The sequence below is a fragment of the Mirounga angustirostris genome, unplaced genomic scaffold, assembly GCF_029215605.1.
Source record: "Mirounga angustirostris isolate CCGP_5_RB_7025 unplaced genomic scaffold, mMirAng1.0.hap1 SCAF_5, whole genome shotgun sequence".
NCBI lineage: Eukaryota > Metazoa > Chordata > Mammalia > Carnivora > Phocidae > Mirounga > Mirounga angustirostris.
In genome coordinates, this window is record NW_026991713.1 from 160004482 (window position 1) to 160025520 (window position 21039).

A 21039-nucleotide genomic window follows, 5' to 3' on the forward strand; every position below is an offset into this window, starting at 1 on the left:
AAGGAGAAGGAGAAGAAAAGAAGTTTGAGTGGATGGTTTCCAGAGTATAGTGGAGTAATGAGCCTGGCACTGCAAACGAAGATTTGGAGTGGCTTCTGAGGAAAGGAACAAGGGAGTTGACCATGGACATTTGAAGTAAAAACTGATTAAATACTGATCAGTAGGAGCTAGTTCGGTAATTTAGGGTATATCCACAAAGGCCTGCATTTCCTTTTAAAGAATGAATTGGAATTCATTCACATTTGTAAAGATCTCGAAGGCAGAGTGATTTTTTTTTTTTAAAAGCAAGTCATAGAATACTATACGCCCAAAAAGACAAATATACATATATTTCTAAAGGCCTGAGATAAATCAGGTTACCCATGAAGTAGATTCCCAGGCAACATAAAATGAAATGGAAAAAACAATTAAAAATAAAAAAGGAGAAAGAGAAATGGGACATAACTGGGAAAATCAAACTCGCATTTTTTAAAAAAATGTATTCATCTTAAACTTTCATGCTATACACCCAGTTTCTCCAACAAGGCGTGGGTGCTCATGTATTTGATAAGTTGGGAACATTAAAACGAGTGGATGTTTTCCTTACCAAAGGTATATGTATATACATGCTCCTTATGAAAACATCAAAGCATTACAAACAATACTGGAAGTACCATTGACCGCAGCCCCCAACCCCACCAGTGTCTACTCTCATAAGAAATACCCACCATTTTCAGTTTGGTGAATACCTCTGCAGTCATTAAAAGATGCCTTTTTTTGTTAACTCATAAAAGAATATTTTTATTAAGCTGAAAGCAAGACTGCAAATATATTACGTTTTGCAAAAGGACATTTTGGGATTAGGTAAACACACAGAGTGACTTGGGGTCTTCCGAGCACTGTCTCATCTCTGGCTTGAGAATCCTCTATTTCTTTGAGAGGCCTTTGGCCGCCATTCCAACCTTCTCCGCAGGTGACAGTATTTGGGGTGCGTACGTGGGCAAAGCATCAGTGACGGCATTTAGAAGAAGGTGCTCCGATCCATCCGCTTCCGGTCCAGGTGGGGTAATAAGAGACACCGTTGTGGTGCGGGGCTTCACATCTTTTTTCCGGGATGTGGATGCTAGGGTAGTGTTCAGACGTGCTGGGCCTTGTTTCATAGCCAGTTTTCCCCTTCCTCCGGGATCTGGGGGCTTCACGTCATGAGCAGAGGGCTTTGGTGGTGGCAAAGCTGAATGAGATTCCGCTTCTAGAAACTGGACGAAAAGCCCTGAAAAAGAATTCTTGGCCATAGGTCGGTGATTTGGCTTCACATGTGTGTTGGGGGCGCTTTTGGATCCAGGCCCCCGACTCATCCAGCTGGTACCACCACCTGGCCCTTCACTGAACAGCTGCCGCATCTGGTCTTCTCGGATCCCCAGCATGCTTCCCATCAACCTTAAGGCTTCCTGCCGTTCAGCGTCAGGGGCTTGGAAAGATCCCAGGAAGAGTCTCCTTAGTAGGGTTTTGTCCACCATTCCTTCGGACTTACTGACTAAGTTCATCAGTTTCTTCTGTGTGTCCTCCAGGATTTCCTGCTGGACCTCATTCTGTTTCTGGAATTCTTGGAGTTGGTCTTCCTTCAGCTCCAAGTCAGCATTTGTTTTATGTAATCGTCCCTGCAATGACTTCAGTTTTCCTTCGAGGCTGTCTGCCTTTTCCATCCATTCGGCGAGTTCCAACTTGAGGTCAGCTAGGATGTGACCATACTGCCTTCCTTCTTCCTGCGAGGCAGCAAGCTGGAGCGCAGTGTCCTCTTTCTGCTGGGTCACCACGTGCAGTTGCTCCTGCAGCGACTCTACCTGCAGACTGGCTCCTCGGCTGGCATTTTCCATGGCAGTGGAAGACAAAACGAGTCTTCCCTGCAAGACCGTCACTTCCTTCCTGAGTTGAGCCACTTTGTCTTCTGAGGCCAGAGCTTCCCGGCGATGAGCGTCTTCGGCTTCTAGAGCGAGGTGTCGCCGTCTCTCCAGCTCCTGGGTTAGGCGTAATTCGCTCTCACGTAAATGGCGAACCTCCTTCTGGAGGGCACAGGTTTCCATTTGTTTCTGTGTCAGGGCCAACAGGACTTCATCTCTCCCCTGTTGGCACAGAACTGTCTTTCCCTGCATTGATGGAACTGCACTGACCGGCCGGTTCAATACCCTGGTCTCGTGCTCTTCTCTCTCTTGCGATAGTTGCTCCAAAGCAAGTGCCTTCTCTTTCATCGCAGCACCCTGGGATTCCTCCTCTCTCCGCATCACTGAAAGCAGCCTATCTGTCTCTTGCAATGCCTCATCTCCCACTGCCTTTTCTCGAGAGTTTTCCTCGACTTTTGCATTTTCCTCTCTCGGTTGACACACATCCATTTCCAACTCTGCTATTCTCTCCTTCAGATTGGTGACCGTCTGCCTCAAAAGTTCATTTTCACTCACTTGGCTACGGAAGTTCTCCTGCAAAGAAAGCAAGTCCTCACTTTTCGCTTGGATTCGGAGCTCCTGATCCCGAATGAAGTTTTGTAGAACGGCCTGTTTCTCCTTCAGCTGCTCGATGTCGGAATCCCTGTGTTCCTGTTCTGGGCCTTCTCCTTCCCACGTGGCAGCCACTGAATCAGTCCATCTCTGCTTATCTTCCTGGAGGGTTCGAATCATCCTATCTTTTTCTTGCATTGATTTTCTCAGCTCTTCTACCTCCACTTGGAGCAACTCAGAAGCCTCACCCACTCTGTCAGATTTCACGGGCTCCAGAGAGTCCGCTGACTCTGAGCAGTCGGGGGAGGGCTCGAGGAAAATCACGTCCAGTTTCCCTAGAAGGAGATCCTTGGCATTGCAAAGCTCCCCGATGCTGAGCTGAATTTGTGCCAGTTCCTTCTCTAAATGTTGTAATTTTATTTCATTGCCTTTGTACGTCTGCATCAGGTCACTAGAGGTCGTCGGTAGTTCAGAATCCTTCTCGCTGCTGGTGAAAGCCCGCGCCTGGAGTTGTGCCAGCTCTCTCTCAAGCTGGGGTGACTCACGCTTCATATTTTGGACTGTGGTCATCACCTGCTGTTTCCACTCTTCCATGATCTTCACTCGCTGTTTTAATGTGTCCCGTTCCTGTAGAAGCTGCTTGAACTGATCCATATGAACGCCTCGAACCTCATTACCAGGGCTGGAGGGTTGCAGGAGTGTCAATAAAGTCTGACATTTCTGACTTAACGCATCCACTTCGAGGTCTTTTTCTCGAACGATGTGTGATAAATTCTGAATCGTTTCTCTAAACATCTCCTGACCACTACTGTCCATTCTAGTGGACAGTTTTTGATTTTCCTCTTGCATCCGCCGGAGGTCTGCTTCTGTGGCAGCCATCCTATCCGCCATTTTGTCATACTCTGTCCTCAGATTGCTGTTCTCCCTCGTTTTCTCATTTAAGACCGCCAAGACCTGTTCGCTTTTCCAAGCGTACTCTTGCAATTGCCGCTGAAGTCGCTCCACGTCCCGGTTCTGGCTGTGAGAAGCCGCAGAGATCCTGCTGGAAAGACCCTGAATCTCCAAGTCTTTCTGCTGGATAATCTGAGTTAGTTTACCAATCTCCTCTTTGGAGAGCCGATCCATCTGTTCCGTCAGTCGGATGTTCTGTTCAGTTAGAAGCTTCATCTCCAGTTCGTGTTCTTTGATTCCTAGGACTGATCTTTGAGTTTCGGCTTCACGTGAATCAAGCTTTTCACTTGCGTTTTGTCTGGGAAGAGGCTGACTGGTTGGGACTTCCACATCATCACAGTCTTCTGTCGGAATGTGCTGGCTTTTGTCAGGCAACCGGGCTTTCATTTGGTCTATCGTGTCCTGCAAATGCTGAATCTCCTCGTCTTTCGCTGAAAGGAGCTGAGCGTGTTCAATATTCATCTGCTCCTGCTGGTATTGGAGCTGCTCCACTTTCTGCTTCTGCTCTTGTAAAGAATGAAGCAGTCCTATCTTCCCCTGCTGCTGGTTGTGAATGATCTTCTGCTGCTCTCTGATTTCCTCCTCGAGATCATCCTTTAACTCCTGGAGGTGAAACACCTCACACTCCAGTTCTACGATCTCGTCTAGGATTTTAGGGTCGAGCGCAGGAACAGAGCGACTCTGTTGTCCTAGGCTCTCCAGTTCTTCTCTCAGATGAGGATTTTCGCCTGTCACGGATGGGAGACACCTGTCTTTGTCCTCCACGGATGGCTGGGAAATGTCATTACTTCTGAAGGTTTGGGTAGACTGACCGAATTCCTCCTGAAGCTCTGGACTTCCTGTAAGTTCTTCAATATACATCTCTTTCTCTTTAACGAGTTGTGTCAATCGCTTCTGCTCCTCCAGAGCAGAGGACAGCATTTCCTTCGTTTCTGTATGGTCGGCGTCCATCTGCTCGATCCTCTTTTTGAGGTGTACTATTTCCAGGTCTTTCTCTTGACTGTGTTGAATGCAATGCACATGCTCTAAAGGGGACAATTCTTTGATAGTTTGCTCATCCTTGTTTGTTTCCTCCAACAGCTTCTTTTCCGCCCGAGCCAATTTTGCTATTAACCGTCCTTTTTCTATTTTTAAAGCCCTCACAGCAGTGTTGTTTTCCAGAGAATCCTCGTTGTTCCGGAGAATAGATTCTTCCAGCTGATGTCTTACATCCTGGAGCGCCAAAACCAACTTTTGGTTTTCTGCTCTGAGATCAGAAGCAACGTTGTTTAAACGGTCATTCAGCCGCTCCATTTCTGCAAGTTGTTGCTTCAACCTTCTAAGCTCAGTTTCCCTTTCTTGAAGTAAGTCATCTTTCCCATGACTGGCAGACTCTTGATGTTGCAGGTCTTCTATCCGTCTTTCATACTCGAGGAGTTGTTTGCGGTGCCTGTCAGTGATGTCGGCCAGTTTTTCTTGATGGACACTGTGCAGTATCGCAACTCCGAGTTGATGTTCCTCGATCTCCCTCATCCGCCTCTCTTCTAGGTCCCTGATGGTGCTCTTCAGTTTCCAGATGGCATTGGAGTCTGAGCTATTCGGTCCCTTGGACAAATGTTTCCAAAGTGTAAGATCAGCCTCCAGTCTTTGGATCTCATTGAGGAGTCTATTGATTTCTGTCTGAGATGATATGACATCACCAAAGTCCATGGTGAGATCCGAGTTGGAGCCGGTCAAGGAAGTCTCACTGCCATCCACTCCTCCCTGGGAATGGCCTAGGCCAGAGCCCAGGCCACCAACCCAGGAGCACATCTTCGCGGGTCATATAACTGTCGCGGTCCGCTGTGGAAAAGCGTCCAGCGCAGTCGGACTACCCCGCCAAGTGTCCCAGAACGCCTGCTTGCGCCAGGCTAAGAATCAGAAGACAACAGGCGTTTCTAGGCAACGCCTGCGCGGGCCCGGCACGCGCCTCCCCTGCGCAGGCCACGTTGCTAGGAAAGCCCGAGACCTTGGGCCTTCCCAGGGCCGACTCTGGCCACCGGTCCCGGTCCCAGACGCTCAGCCCCACGACTTCCCACGCAGGGCTGGGCCCCTTCCCCTGTTCCCCGCTTCCTGGCTGTCCTGGGTGGGCCCCTAGCGAGTGCTCCTGCCTGACTGCCCCCAGGTGCCCGCCCACAGAAAATGCATCTGGCCCTGGACTTTCCCCCAGGAAATGCATGCAATGCATGCAATGCATCCATTCACCTAGGAGAGCAGATCCTAGGTGCATTTGACAAATATCTACACCTGCGCAGAGGCACGGCCCTCAAGGAGACTTTGGGCATTTCCAGCCTCCAGAGGCTCCAGAGTGTTCCGTCCTTCCGTGCCCTGCCAGCTCTGCGGGGACAGTGCGTCCCACACCGGGGTTTGGCGGTTCACCGGTGGCTCCGTGCGCTGCGCGCATCCGCTGCCTCGCGGAGGTGTGCGGCTGGACCCGGCAGGGGGTCGCGGGCGGCGGTGGCGGTGCCCGAGAGGGGGCCTCCGGGCCCTGCACAGGGCGGCCCCGGGGTTCCCGCCCTGGGTGGAGGACGGGCTGGGTACCGCGTCCCGGGTCTGGCCTCCCAAGGCCCCGACCTGCCGCGCCACTGGATGAGAGGCGGCGAGGGGGGGGCGCCGGGCCCACAGCCGCTTCCACTGCCGCCTCGGGTGGACATGAAGCGACGTCGGCCCCCCTCCCCCCGGGCGATTCCTCGAGCTGCCCGGCCCTGGCCGTGCCGGCCCCCGCCGCCGCCGCCAGCAAGAAGCAATCCAGCTGCATGAAGCAGCTGACCAACCAGACCGTGGGCAGGCGAGCGCGTCGATCCGGATCGGCAGGAGCCCAGACCAGGCTCGGGCGCGGGAGGGCCGGCTGCTCTCCTGGTCGCGCGCTCTGTCCCTTGCCGCCGCCCCACATCAGGCCTCGGGGTCTGGGCCTGGGGCTGCGCCACGCCAAGACCTGGAGCCCGGCTCGGTGCCGCTGCCCGAGCCCCTGGGGAGCAGCTGGGTGGGTCGGCTGTCCCCGTCGCCCTCTGTCCAGGCCCCACCCAGCATCGCCCTGGGCGCACTGGACCCGAGCCTTCCCCTGCCCTCCCCCGGGCTTTGCCCTGGCTGAAAACTCCGGGAACCAGTGAGCCCCAGGCCGAGCGGACGCTGTGCTCTGCGGGCGATGGCCTCAGGCTTTCCGGGTCGCCCCGCCGCTGTAGACCCTCCACCTCCCAGTGCCTCATGGCACTAAATAAGTAAGGGGCCATCAGAGCCCATCGGATCCGCCTACGAGGTTCGGGCGTCCATCCAGGCACTGTAGAGGTGCCGCTGTCTCCAAAGCCGGGCCCCTGTGGACCGGACTGCCCAAGACCTTGACATTGAGAAATTGGGAACTGCGAGGAAAGAATTGTGGAAACGCCTTGGGACGACTTTTAGTTTAATTTTGAATAGCTTTTGAAAAAGCGTTTCTCCCTTTGGATTTGGGAGCCGATTCTTCTCCAGGTTTCTTTGGGGCTGCTTTAATGCTTGACAGGAAACATGATCGATTATGAAATGACAGAACAGACCGGAATTGGTAGACCATCAGGCTGCTGCAACAGGAACGACGGGTGGTTCTGAGAGCTCCTGCAGGTGACTGTCATGTGCCCCGTTATCTGGGGCACATCTTTCAACGTCTTTGGGGCAGGTGGCTGTACTGGACCTACTCTTTAGGCTGGCAGACATATGAAAGTGTGAGTTTTCCACAGCTTTTGCTTCTTTTTTTCCCCAATAGTGGGGTCAAAAGGGGAGTTCAGTCTGACCAAAGCACGTGTGTGCATGGCACGTCCATCCTGTGTGTTCTCCATTCATAGAGCATTGCAGGGCCACGTGCTCGTCCCAAGATCGAGGACCTTGTGAGCAACCCCACAGTGAGGTTCGGTGGTGCTGTGCGGCTTTCTCGTGACTATCATTGGAAAGTCGACCTCAGAATACTTACCTGGGAGAAGATCTTCATCCTGAGGACAAATACACAGTACGTTTTCTAATTCTGCATTCCCTCATACATTGACCGACCATCTTCATGGACTGAACACTAGGCCTCAAACAGCAAAGGTGGACTTAGCGCCTTAAATTACGAACACTATGGTCAGAAATGTATTTTTTAGGTGACTTTGGTCTCCGCATGGAGAACGGACGGAGGACAAAAGTTAGGAGGATCTCACAGCCATCCAGGAAGAAGGTCCAGGGAAGAAGTCATGGGGAGCCTGAACTGGGGCAGCCGCCACGGGGATGGACACTGAGAGGTGGGGACGCACTGAGAGGTGCTGGGGAAGTAGAACCTAACAGACTTTTCCAAAACCCAGACTGAGACAGATTAGGGAGGGTCAGGAAACCACTGTGGGGGGGGGCGGGGGGGGAACCAGCATTTAGGGGATCAAATAGGATACAAGAGCAAATATCACAAAGCACCCCACACTGTGAGGGCGAGCACCAACTTGTGGTACTACTACTTTTTCTGTGAGAGGAGAGCACGGTGGGGGGAAAGGGCCGGCACTCTGGAGCCGGGGAATGGGCTTCCGATCCCAGCTCCACCACGTGTCTGCTGTGAGGCGCTGGAAGTCACTCACCTCCCCGGGCCAAGCGTTCCTCGTCTGCACAGTAGAGAAAGTGATAGCACCTCACGGGGTTGTGAGGATTCCTGAGGAAATACATACACGGGAGACTCTCCCAGCAGGACCTGCCCTAGTAAGCGCCGTGGCTGTGCCTTTATGACTTATGACACGGGACACAGACGTGGGGCCTGAGGTACACACACACCGTGAATCGACAGACCGCAAAGATTCCCCTGAACAAGCACAAGGCCCTGTGTAGAGAACAGGGAAGGAACCCGGACTTGCAGGAGCTGCAGTCCTATTGTCCTGGTTCTGCCACTAACCAGACCCGTCGCCTTTCCCGTCAATGAGCGTAGTTACATACACCTGTTCTTGCCCCCTAACAGAGCAGGTGAGGGACCAAATCAGGGAACAGCTACAAAAGGCCTTTGTTTCATATCACCATCACCCAGCCTTGCACATCCTCAAACCGTACCGAGGACACTGTCATGACGACCATAAAATCATCGTTATCAGACATGGATGGAACTGGAGGGTGTTATGCTGAGCGAAATCAGTCAATCAGAGAAAGACATGTATCGTATGACCTCACTGATACGAAGAATTCTTAATCTCAGGAAACAAACTCAGGGTTGCTGGAGTGGTGGGGGGTGGGAGGGATGGGGTGGCTGGGTGATAAGGCATTGGGGAGGGTATGTGCTATGGTGAGCGCTGTGAATTGTGTAAGACTGTTGCATCACAGATCTGTACGTCTGAAAGAAATAATACATTATATGTTAAAAAAAAAAAGAAGATAGCAGGAGGGGAAGAATGAAGGTGGGGAAATGGGAGGGGGAGATGAACCATGAGAGACTATGGACTCTGAAAAACAAACTGAGGGTTCTAGAGGAGAGCGAGGTGAGAGGATGGTGTAGCCTGGTGATGGATATTGGGGAAGGCACGTTCTGCACGGAGCACTGGGTGTGATGCACAAACAATGAATCACGGAACGCTACATCAAAAACTAATGGTGTAATGAATGGTGAGTAACATAACATAATAAAAAAGGAAACCTCTTCCTTATCGTCAATATGGCAGATGCAGGGGCTCTGGGTCTCACAATTCCACTGGCAGGGCTCTTCCACACGTGCTGAGGACATGTCTACAAGGACTTTTTTTTATCATAACCCCTGTTGCAACAGCAAAGGATGGGAAGCCAGGCACCTATCCTTCAGCGAGGCCCTGGGGACATCACGTATGTGGCTGAGGGTGGCAGCAGGTGCAAGCAGCTGGGGACAGGGGCGCGAGACAGGCAGTCACTGCATTCCTTCTGAATATATTTTTAACATTTTTGAACCAGGCGGGCACCTTCACGAATGAAACAATTCGGGAAAGAAGAAGGGGAATTTTCATTTACCTTTAATCTCCAGAAGGTGGTATCTACCCCAGCCCCAAGATTTAGAATTTGATAATGACATTCTGTCTTCCGTAGAAATGCCTTCAGCAGCTGGCTGATGCCATGGACTCGAGCAAAATATCCCGAGAGACAGAGACAAGCTATCGCTCAGTCAGGTTGGAAATCATCCCTGCAGAGCCCAGCCCAGGAGAAGAGCCAATGAGGACTCTTCTGCTCTTCTTTGGGGTCAGCGGTTTATCTGTGGACTTCATGGGAGAAAGAGTGACTTTCACATTCTCTTGTTTTTTGTTTTCGGTTATGTTAATCATATAGTGCTTCAGTAGTTTTTGATACAGCGTTCCATGATTCATGATTTGCGTGTAACACCCAGTTTTTTTTTTTTTAAAAAGCTGTTTGAACTCAAGTAAGTACAATCTACTTGATGGTGGAATTAACCATCTTAAAAAAAAAAAAAGTCCCATAATTTTACATAAGAAAGACAAGGGTTTTACATGAAAAATCAGATCTAAATGTTCCTCTTGGAAATGTACTTTCTCTTGGTTAGGTGTAAGCCTCTCAAGACTCTGTGAAAACTCAACAATGCGAGATCATGACGAAAATAAGATTCTGGGGTCAGGAAATGGGGCAGATAAATGTCAAAGCAAAAAAAAAAAAAAAAAAAGAAAAGAAAAGCCGTATTTCCACCACGTTCCCTTCCTCTCCATCCTGTGTGGGTAAGAGCCCCTGTTTATAAAGTGGCCTCATAGACCGTCTGCGGGAGGGGAAGGCATGAGCAAACGTTGCCGAATAAATGGACTGGTTCAGCTGTGGGTTGGGGAGCTGGAGTGAAGGCGATGAGGAATAAAAGGGGGGAAAATGGAAAACAGTATCTGTTCTAAGTGGGGGAAATGGAAGATAATATCTGTTCTAAAGCCCTGTTGTTTAAAGTATAACTACTTTAAGAACAAAATTTCAGTAGCATTTAGAAACTTACTGCAATGTGACATAGGAATTCTACGTCTATTGATTCTCCTCATAAATAACTTGAGCTTCTATTTGATGTGTCTCTTGCATTTTATCTTTCTAGGAAATCATTTTTCATGTATGTTATAGAATATCGTCCACAACAGAGAGATTATTGGAACAAAACTTTAAAGATGCTCACCACATGTTGCCTGGGAAGCCCTCTCCTAGGGGGTCCGGTCTGGAGATGCCAGCCCATGCAGAGGAAGAAGGAAGGAAGGCCGGCTGACACCCTGCCTGGGGCGTCTAGCTCCCAGGGCCCCAACTTGGGTTCCCACCTCTGTAGCCCTGGTTAGGAAAGCTGCCTCAGGAGCCTGGGAGAGAGGATTTCAGGCCTCTTAGCCAGGCCTGGCCCCATCTCCCTGATGCCTGGGTTCACCCTCAGCTCCAAGTAAGGTCCATGTCCTTATTCTCAGGAACCACCACTTTGCACTTTCTTTCCATTTCTTACAGAATCTACCCATAGGCTCCATCTTTAGGGTGAGGATTCCCTGCATGCCCAAGGACTGTGGTCATTTGGTCACTTTCTCAATCTGACTAAGTCACCCTCCCATCTCAAATCCCTTCACTGCCTTGATAGAAAGGACTTCAGAGCCTAACAGTGTTACTATCATTTTACTAAGGTCAAGAAAGGAATTCCTTACTTGACCAGACAGTTCACTGTAAAAGATAATATAAATGGCTCTTAAACATATAAAAACGATCTTCAACTTCACCCCCCAAAATAAGAGGAATATAAAATAAAATGACGGGGGCACCCGGGTGGCTCAGTCGTTAAGCCTCTGCCTTTGGCTCAGGTCATGATCCCAGGGTCCTGGGTTCGAGCCCCGCTTCGGGCTCCCTGCTCCTCGGGAAGCCTGCTTGTGTTCCATCTCTCACTGTGTCTCTCTCTGTCAAATAAAGAAAGAAAATCGGTAAAAAAAATTATACAGTAACATTACTGAAGACACCATCTTTCACATATCAGATTAACCACGATGAAAAGGTTTCTAATACACCGTGCTGGTGAGGATGTTGGGAAATGAGCACTTCCATTCGCCACTGGAGAGAATGAACACTGGAACTCCCTCTTTTGAAGAGTGAATCCCTAAAAGCTCATCTACCTCAAAAGGCCAACAGAGGCACGTCTGGTACTCCATTACAAATGTCGGCAGACTCAGCCATCCGTCTTGGTGCTCGCACACATGGCCCGTCACCGTCCCCACGGCAGCCATTTCTTCCCTTTCTTTACTCGTGCGCCTACCTCCTTCCCCAAGACCCTAGACAGCACAGAACCTCACCTCATCCCTCACCTAGAAAACCTGCCACCACTTATTCCCTCAGCAAACCCACGGGTGAGAGCCAGTCAGAGAACTCTGCTCGACCGGAAGTTCTGTGTCCATAGGAAAGGAGATCCAGGATCGTTCCGGAAAACTCACGAACGACTACCTAAGTATTTCCCCCGGCTCTGGATTAGGAACCGGTCCTTCCACACCCTTTAAGCAAGTCCTAGTGGGAAAACCAGGAACAAAGAAACACAACAGCCACAACCTAGAAAATGTTATAGTAGCCTTCACTTTCTGGTCTACACTATAACCTGGAAAATGCTATGGTAGCCTAAACTCTCCCCGGTCTACACTACAAGGAACCAAACTTTCAGTGTTCTAAACCAGGGAGCTGAAGCCCAGATTACCACTGAAGGGCTTCTGACAACCGTTGAGGGAACCAGCCTTAGGACAAGGAGAAGTACTGGAAGGACACTGCATCCCTAAAACCATGCGAAGCCCCTGTGGGCCTATAGCCTGCTCTGCCCCTCATCGGATAATGTGAATTAATAAATGCCCCTCATGTGAATTAATAAATGTCTTTACCATTTCAACCAAATGGAGGGGCAGCTGGGTGGCTCAGTCAGTTGAACGGCCAACTCTTGGTTTAGGCTCAGCTCAATTGTGTCCATATCAATTAGATCTATGGCAGAGAGTACATCCTCCGGTTCTTTCTTTTGTTGTGAATTCCTCCTTCTATTCCTTTTGCCCAGAGAAGAATGGAGGAACAAGAGAGCAACATAAAAAATATCAACCACGACGCAAGCAAATACACACTAGTCAAATCCGAAGAGGTCAGAAACCAAAAAAGAGAAGAAAAAAGAAATGTGGGGGGTGGCTGGGGGGTGGGAGAAGAGAGAATATTATCTCCCAGGTGGTCAAACCTCCATGAAATCCTGGGTGTATTTTGGCCTGTTTGTTAAAAGACACTAAATCCCAGAAGTGTAAAATCACCAAGGTTACATATATACAGACATAAAATTGAATGTAGCAGAAGGAAGCAAAACTGAAGACTATCTCTAAAAAATGGAAATGTAGAAAATGACAATCAAAAACGACTTAAAATGAAAGAGTTGATAAAATAAGAAACTAGTTGGGAAGAAAAAAAGAAAAGGAAAATTTTAAACTGCAAGATAAACGAATCATGAAATAACCTTTGAATTCAATTTACTGTTTTCCCCTAGTGCTGGAGTTTTGCACTCCTGTGGGCTCCTAAACTTCTTCCCCTGTTCTTCCAGCTGCTTTGCTCGGGGAGTGGCCTGCTGTGCTGACCCTCAGGTGTCTTGGCCTGGGGGGAGTTGTACCGCCCCTTGCGGGGGGGGGGGGGGGGGGGCGGGCTCAGTGTAAACTGCTTGTAGTTGCTCTATGTGATTCTATTCCCCGAAGGCTCTCTGGGCCACTTGAGAGGATGAAAAGAAAAATGGCCACGCCCCGATTTCCAGGCCCGGAGCGAAAAGATCGAGGTCCCCTCTCTTCAGTAAACTGTCAGGGATAAGCGGTCTTCAGTTTTGTGTGTGCCAAAGTCTGCAGGCTCCTGTGGTGAGGGCCTGCACCGATCCTCCTGGGAGAAGGCAGAGGGGCGCCGCCTTGTCTGCCCTGTGCAGGACCCGCATACAATAGCTGTCACCCAGATGAGCCGTGGTTCATGGTTTATGGCAAACTGAGTTGAGAACCCCCCCTGCTCCCTGACCCTAACCAGTTTCCCCACTCCAGTGCCTGGGAACTCTGCCGGCTCAAGCACCCCTGTTCTTCCTGTGACCCCAGGGATCCTGAGGTCACACTGTCCCACCTTGGATGCTGCCCCACCTTGCCACCAGAGCACCTTTCAGGCAGGGCTCTTAGCGGAGAAGATTTCTAAAGGTTCTGATTTTGCGCTCTGGGGCTGTATCACTTGCCTGTGGCCGGCTTACACAGGCTCCCTCTCCCCGCAGAGGATCTTCCCATATATCCCCGCAGATTCACTTCTCCGCACCTCTTACTTTGCAAAAAGTGGTCACTTGTCTATTAGTAGAATTCCAGCAATTCCTTCCTTACATCTCAGGTTGAATTCAGAGGTGTCCAGGATGATTTGATAGTTATCTAGCTACATTCAAGGGACCAGATGAAACGAGCTCCCCTACCGTGCCACCATCTTGCCTCCCTCCTTCGATCTCTTCCTTTTGTTTTGAAAGATTTATTTATTTTAGAGAGTGAGCGGGGGAAGGGGCAGAGGGAAAGAAAAATCCTGAAGCAAGCAGACTCCCCGCTGAGGAGTTACTGCAGGCCCTGAGGAGAAAGAGAGAGAGAGAAAGAGGGACAGAAGGTATATATGAACAAATCATAGCTGAGAACTTTCCTAATCTGGGGAAGGATACAGGCATACAAGTTCAAGAGGTAGAGAGAACCCGTTTCCAAATCAATAAAAATATATCAGCACCCTGACATACAGTAGCGAAGCTTGCAAATTTCAGAAATAAAGAGAAAATCCGGAAAGCATCTCAAGACAAGAGGTTCCTGACCTAGACGGGTAGGAACATTAGGCTGGCAGCAGACCTATCCACAGAGATCTGGGAGGCCAGAAAGGGCTGACATCATCTATTCAGGGTACTAAATGAGAAAAACATACAGCCAAGAATACTTTCTCCAGCAAGGCTGTCATTCAGAATGGAAGGAGAGCTAAAGGGCTTCCTGGACAAATAGAAACTGAAAGACTATGGGACCACTAAACGAGCCCTGCAAGAAATACTAAAGGGGGGGACGCTTGGGTGGCTCAGTCGGCTAAGCATCTGCCTTCAGATCAGGTCATGATCCCAGGGTCCTGGGATCGAGCCCCGCACTGGGCTCCCTGCTCCGCGGGAAGCCTGCTTCTTCCTCTCCTACTCCCCCTGCTTGTGTTCCCTCTCTCGCTGTGTCTCTCTCTGTCAAATAAATAAAATCTTAAAAAAAAAAAAAAGAAAGAAAGAAATACTAAAAGGGATCCTCTATGCCAAGAGAGAGCCCAAAAGTAACACTGGACCAGAAAGAAAAAGATCTACAGAAACAGGGACTATACAGGTAATACAACGGTACTAAACTCATCTCTCTCAATAGTTACTCGGAATCTAAATGGGCTAAATGCTCCAATCAAAAGACACAGGGTAGGGGCGCCTGGGGGGCTCAGATGGTTAAGCGTCTGGCTTCGGCTCAGGTCATGATCCCAGGGTCCTGGGATCGAGCCCCGCATCGGGCTCCTGGCTCAGCGGGGAGCCTGCTTCTCCCCCTCTCCCTCTGCCTCTCTCCCTGCTCATGCTCTCTCTCGCTCTCTCTCTCTCTCCCTGTATCTCTGTGTCTCAAATGAATAAATAAAATCTTCAAAAAAAAAGTCATCATTTAAAAAAAAAAAAAAGACACAGGGTATCCGACTGCATAAAAAAGCAAGACCCATCCATATGCTATCTACAAGAGACTCATTGTAGAACTAAAGACACCTCCAGATCGAAAGTGAGGGGGTAGAGATCCATTGATCACGCGAATGGACCTCAAAAGAAAGCTGGGGTAGCAATCCTCCTATCAGACAAATTAGATTTTAAACCAAAGACTGTATTAGGGGATGAAGAAGGATGCTATATCATACTTCAAGGGCCTACCCAACGAGAAGATCTAACAATTATAAATATATATGCTCCTAACTTGAGCAGCCAATTACATAAACCAATTAAGAACCAAATGAAGGAAACACGACGAGAATCATACAATAACTGTAGGGGACTTCAACACCCCACTCCCAGCAATGCACAGATCATCTAAGCAGATGATCAACAAGGAAACAAGGGCTCTGAATGACACACTGGACCAGATGGACTTCACAGGTACATCACAGCATGCCATCCTAAAGCAACAGAATACACATTCTTCTACAGGGCACATGGAACATTCTCCAGAAGAGATCCCATACCGGGGCACAAATCAGGTCTCAACCGATACCAAAAGATTGGGATTATTCCCTGCCTCTTTTCAGACCACTATGCTTTGAAACAGGAACTCAGTCACAACAGGAAATAGGGAAGGAACTCAAACACTCGGAGGCTAAAGAGCATCCTACGAAAGAATGAATGCATCAACCAGGAAATCAAAGAAGAATTAAAGATTTCATGGAAATGAATGAAACTGAAAACACAGCCGTTCAAAACCTTTGGGATCCAGCAAAGGCGGTCCTAAGAGGAAAGTACATAGCAATACAAGCTTTCCTCAAAAAATCAGAAAGTCTCCAATACACAAGCTAACCTTACGCCCAAAGGAGCCGGAGAATGAACAGCAACTAAAGCCGAAACCAAGCAGGAGAAGAGAAATTATAGAGATTAGAGCAGAAAACAATGAAATAGAAACCAGAAGAACAGTAGAACAATCAATGAAACCAGGAGCCGGTTCTTTGAAATTATTAATAAGCTTGATGAACCTCAAGCCACACTTATCCAAAAGAAAGGGGAAAGGACCCAAAATAATAATGTCATGAATGAAAGAGGAGAGATCACAACCAACACCAAAGAAACACAAACCATCTTAAGAACACACACAGCAACTATAGGACAACAAATGAGGTCACCTGAAAGAAATGGATGCGTTCCTGGAAACTTGTAAGCCACCAAAACTGAATCAGGAAGAAATACAAAACCTGAACAGACCCATAACCAGCAAGGAAACTGAAGCAGTGATCAAAAAATCTACCAACACACAAGGGTCCAGGGCCACATGGCTTCCCAGGGGCATTCCACCAAACATTCAAAGAAAAACTAATACCTATTCTTCTGAGGCTGTTTCAAAAAACAGAAATGGAAGGAAAACTTCCAAACTTGTTCTCTAAGGCCAGCATGACCTTGATCCCAAAAACAGACAAAGACCCCATGGATGCAAAAATTCTCAGCACAATACTAGCGCATAGGATCCAACAGCACATTAAAAGGAGTATTCACCGTGACGAAGTGGGATTTATTCCTGGGCTCTAAGGGTGGTTCCACATTCGCAAATCAAATCAATGTGATACTTCACATTAATAAAAGAAAGGTCAAGATCCGTATGATCCTCTCAACGGATGCAGAAAAAGCACCGGACAAAATGCAGCATCCTTTCTTGATTAAAACTCTCCACAGTATAGGGGTAGAGGGGATATACCTCAATAACATAAAACCCATCTATGAAAAGCCCACAGCGAATATCATTCTCAATGGGGAAACACGGAGACCTTTTCCTCTAAGGTCAGGAACATGACAGGGAGGCCCACTCTCACCGCAGTTCTTCAACTAGAGAAGTCCTAGCCTCAGCAATCAGAAAACAACAAAAAAGAAATCAAAGGCATCCGACTGAGCAAAGAAGTCAAACTCTCACTCTTTGCAGATGACATGATACTTTATGTGGAAAACCCAAAACACCACCCCAAAATTGCTAGAACTCATACAAGAATTCAGCAGGATATAAAATCAATGCACAGAAATGAGTTGCATTTCCATACACTAACAATGAGACAGAAGAACGAGAAATGAAGGAATCGATCCCATTTACAAATGCACTGAAACCCATAAGATACCTAAGAATAAACCTAACCAAAGACGTAAAGGATCTGTACTCCAAAAACTACACAACACTTAGCAAAGAAATTGAGGAAGACACAAAGAAATGAAACAACGTTCCATGCTCATGGATTGGAAAAACACTGTTAAAATGTCTACACAGAGTAATCGAACCATTCGATGAGATCCCCATCAAAATACCATCAACTTTTTTCACAGACTGTAACAAATCATCCTAAAATGTGTATGGAACCAGAGAAGACCCCGAATGGCCAGAGGAATGTTGATAACGAAAACCAAAGCTAGTGGCATCACAATGCCAGACTTCAAGCTAGAGTACAAAGCTGTAATCATCAAGACAGTATGGTTCTGGCACAAAAACAGACACATGGATCAACGGAACAGAAGACAGAACCCAGAAATGGACCCTCAACTCTATGGTCAACTAATCTTCGACAAAGCAGGAAAGAATATCCAGTGGAAAAAGGACAGTCTCTTCAATAAATGGTACTGGGAAAACTGGACAGCCACATGTAGAAGAATAAAACGGGACCATTTTTTGGCACCATACACAAAGATAAACTCAAGATGGATGGAAGACCTTACTGTGAGACAGGAATCCATCAAAATCCTAGAGGAGAACACAGGCAGGAAGTTCTTCGACCTCAACCGCAGCGACTACTTGCTACATACATCTACAAAGGCGAGGGAGCAAAAGCAAAAATGAACTATTGCAACTTCATCAAGAGAAAAAGCTTCTGCACAGCAAAGGAAAAGGTCCGCAAAACTAAAAGGCAACCTACGGAATGGGAGAAGATATTTGCAAATGTCTTATCAGATGAATGGATAAAGAAGATGTGGTATATATATATATGTGTGTGTGTGTATGTGTGTGTATATATATACACATATATATATGTGTGTATATATACACACATATACACACAATGGACTATTACCCAGCCAACAGACAAGATGAATACTTACCATTTACATGCACACGGATGGAACTGGAGGGTATTATGCTGAGCGAAATAAGTCAATCCGAGAAAGTCAAATATCAAATGGTTTCACTCATATGTGCAATATAAGAAACAGGGCAGAGGACTGTAGGGGAAGGGAAGGAAAACAGAATGGGAAGTCATCAGCGATGGAGAAAAACCGTAAGAGACTCTTAACTCTAGCAAACAAACGGGAGGGTTGCTGGAGGGGTGGTGGGTGGGGGGATGGAGTAATTCGGTGATGGGCACTAAGGAGGGCATGTGATGTGATGAGCACTGGGTGTTATATGAAACTGACAAACTACTGAACACGACATCTGAATCTAATGATGTACTGTAAGTTGGCTAATTGAATTTACATTAAAAAAAGTAATAAATAAACCAAATGGAGTTGGTCTTCTGTTACACCCTGAAATGTCCTAAGTGGTATTCTGAGCGCATCAGTTCATTTCCATTTGCTTGATGAGTAAGCTGAAAGGGGTAGGGGGTGTGGGGGGGGAGGGGAGGGGGTGTGTGTGGGGGGGGGTGTGCACGCTCGTGTGTGTGTGTGTATGTGTATGTGATGTCACCCAGCTGGGTTCTGAGCTCCCAGAAGCAGACAGATAATATATCTTCTCTTCATATCCACTGACAAGGCTTACCGCTGCCTGGACTACAGTAGGTGCTAATCCTGTACAAACACGCCCCCCGCCATCTCCCACGTCCATATTCCCACATCCACAGACACCCATAAGGAAGCACATACCTACTGCTGCTCAAGGCAGCAGCTCAACACAGAAACACACCAAGTACTCACTAAGGGACACAACTTGCTACAGCCCAGACTGTCAAGGAAAACTGACCCACAGAGTTTTACAAGGCTGAACAGGCTGCGTTGTCTAAAACAGTGCTTTTCAAACAGTGGATTGTGACCCATCCGTGTCATAAAATCAGTGTAATAGTTTGCAAATCCCCGTCTTAGAAAATGCAGTCAGCTAGAGTAAACTAGAAAAAATCAGTATGCGTTACATACTGTACGAGTTAAAGACTGTTTCTGTGAAGTTGTTGAAGTGTGTGTTTGGGGTATAAGTGCCATGAAAAATCTGTTCTCTACACAAACAAAAAAAATAGACCCTTAAACACCGAGAGCAAACTGATGGTTGCCAGACGGAAAGGGGGGGGGCGAAATTGGTCAAAGGAATTCAGAGTTACAAGCTTCCACTTATATAAATAACTCACAAAGATGAAAAGTACAACATCCGGAATATAGTCCAAGAATATTGTCATAACAACTGTACCGTGACAGATGGTGACTATACTTAATCGTGGTGAGTGCTGAGTAATGAACAAACTTGTCGAATCACGATGCTGCACACCTGAAACTGACATAACATTGTACAGATCAACGAAACTTCCATAATGAAAAGAGAAAAAACTGTGTTCTCACTGTGGGTGGTTGGATGAGCACTGTCCTCACAGCCTTCATCTGGTGCCATCCAGTGGTAAAAGCCCTATCTGCAGTCGAGAAAGAACCACAGACCCGGGAGAAGAGTCCGCAAACATGGATGTCTGGTTGGAAGGGGCCTTCCAAATGACCTGGTCGACCCTGACATGCAGGGCAAGCACCCTTCAACAACACCGAGCTACTGCCTGAGCACGCCCCACCACGGAGGCACTCGCTCCCCCGCTGAGCAGCTCTACCTGCTGAAAAGCTGACCAAGCCGCCTTCCTCTAGGAGCTCCTCCCTGTCCTTCCTACTGCCCTCTCCTGGATGACAAGGAGCAGCTTCTGTGCTCGCCCTCAGTTTAACACTCTTGATCCAGTCAAGCAATACTTGTTGAGTGTCTGCTAAGTGCCAGGCACTGGGGATACAGTGGGGAACCCGGGAAGACACAGCGACAGAGACACAGAGAAGTCAGAGCTTATGCCAGATGAAGGACAACAGCATGGGGGCAGGAAGCGCCTCGGAATGTTCCAGTAGCAGAAGGTATACAGGGAGGTTGAAGAACAGCAGAGAAACAGGTGAAAGCTCAGAGATTTCTGGGCTGTATGTGTTTTCATTTCTCTCTGTTTTATAATTTTTCTAAACTAACCATAGGCCATATTTCATTCTAAGACACCATCAATTGTAAGACTGAAAAAAGAAAAAAGAAACACTGCCAGTTAGTCCATGTCTTTCTTATTGCTTACAATTCTCATTTCATGTTTATGAAAAAGCCCTTTTAGACTTTTGGGACAGAACAAAAGGGAAAGGATGAGTGACATGAGTTGGTCAAGTCTTCCCTTTCAGGAGATCTGTGAGTTGCCACACAACACTGACCTTCGAGCCGCCAAGGGCACTGGCGAGGCTGAGTTTCTGAAGAGATCGCCATCACCGGCTCTGAGATTGCTTTCCAAGCTCCCGACCCTCCAGGTGTAGGCTGTGTTCCTCTGTCTTTCTTGATCTCGTCAGAAGGTCTCAACGGATGGTTCTGGAATAGCAATCGGGATTTGCGCTCCTTCTTCAAATGGCCCTTAAATGGTACGTGGACCGAAGCAGCCAGGGGCTGCAGGTGCAGCGGTCCAGCCACGCCACGAGGAAGACCGAGCACGTCCACGTGCACAGATAATGACAACTCCAACATGGTGCACAGTGACTGCAGGACACATCAAGAGTGAATCTGGGCGCCTGGGTGGCGCAGTCTGTTGGGCAACCGAGTCCTGGCTGAGGCTCAGGTTGTGATCTCAGAGTCTTGACATGGAGCCCCACGTCTGGCTCCGCACTGGGCGTGCAGCCTGCTTGGGATCTTTCTCTCTCCCCTCCCCTCCCCTCCCTACCACCGTTCACATGTGTTCTCGCTCT

General features: G+C 48.2%; 1 protein-coding gene across 7 annotated transcripts in view; it reads right to left on the reverse strand.

The window, feature by feature from the left end:
- Positions 1 to 27: 27 nt before the first annotated feature.
- Positions 28 to 21039, reverse strand: part of LOC135364284 (thyroid receptor-interacting protein 11-like) — a 37083-nt gene continuing 16071 nt past the window's right edge. The window contains exons 2-5 of one of the 7 annotated variants that reach the window (XM_064590263.1): positions 20518 to 20668; positions 18205 to 18324; positions 12242 to 12397; positions 28 to 11281 (exon numbers count right to left, since the gene is read on the reverse strand). In XM_064590263.1, coding sequence (XP_064446333.1) covers positions 906 to 5210 — 4305 coding nt within the window. In that variant the 5' untranslated portion in view covers positions 5211 to 11281; positions 12242 to 12397; positions 18205 to 18324; positions 20518 to 20668 and the 3' untranslated portion in view covers positions 28 to 905. The remainder of the gene's footprint in view (positions 11282 to 12241; positions 12398 to 18204; positions 18325 to 20517; positions 20669 to 21039) is intronic. The other 6 variants (XM_064590267.1, XM_064590265.1, XM_064590264.1 and 3 more) reach the window with 6 other exon arrangements.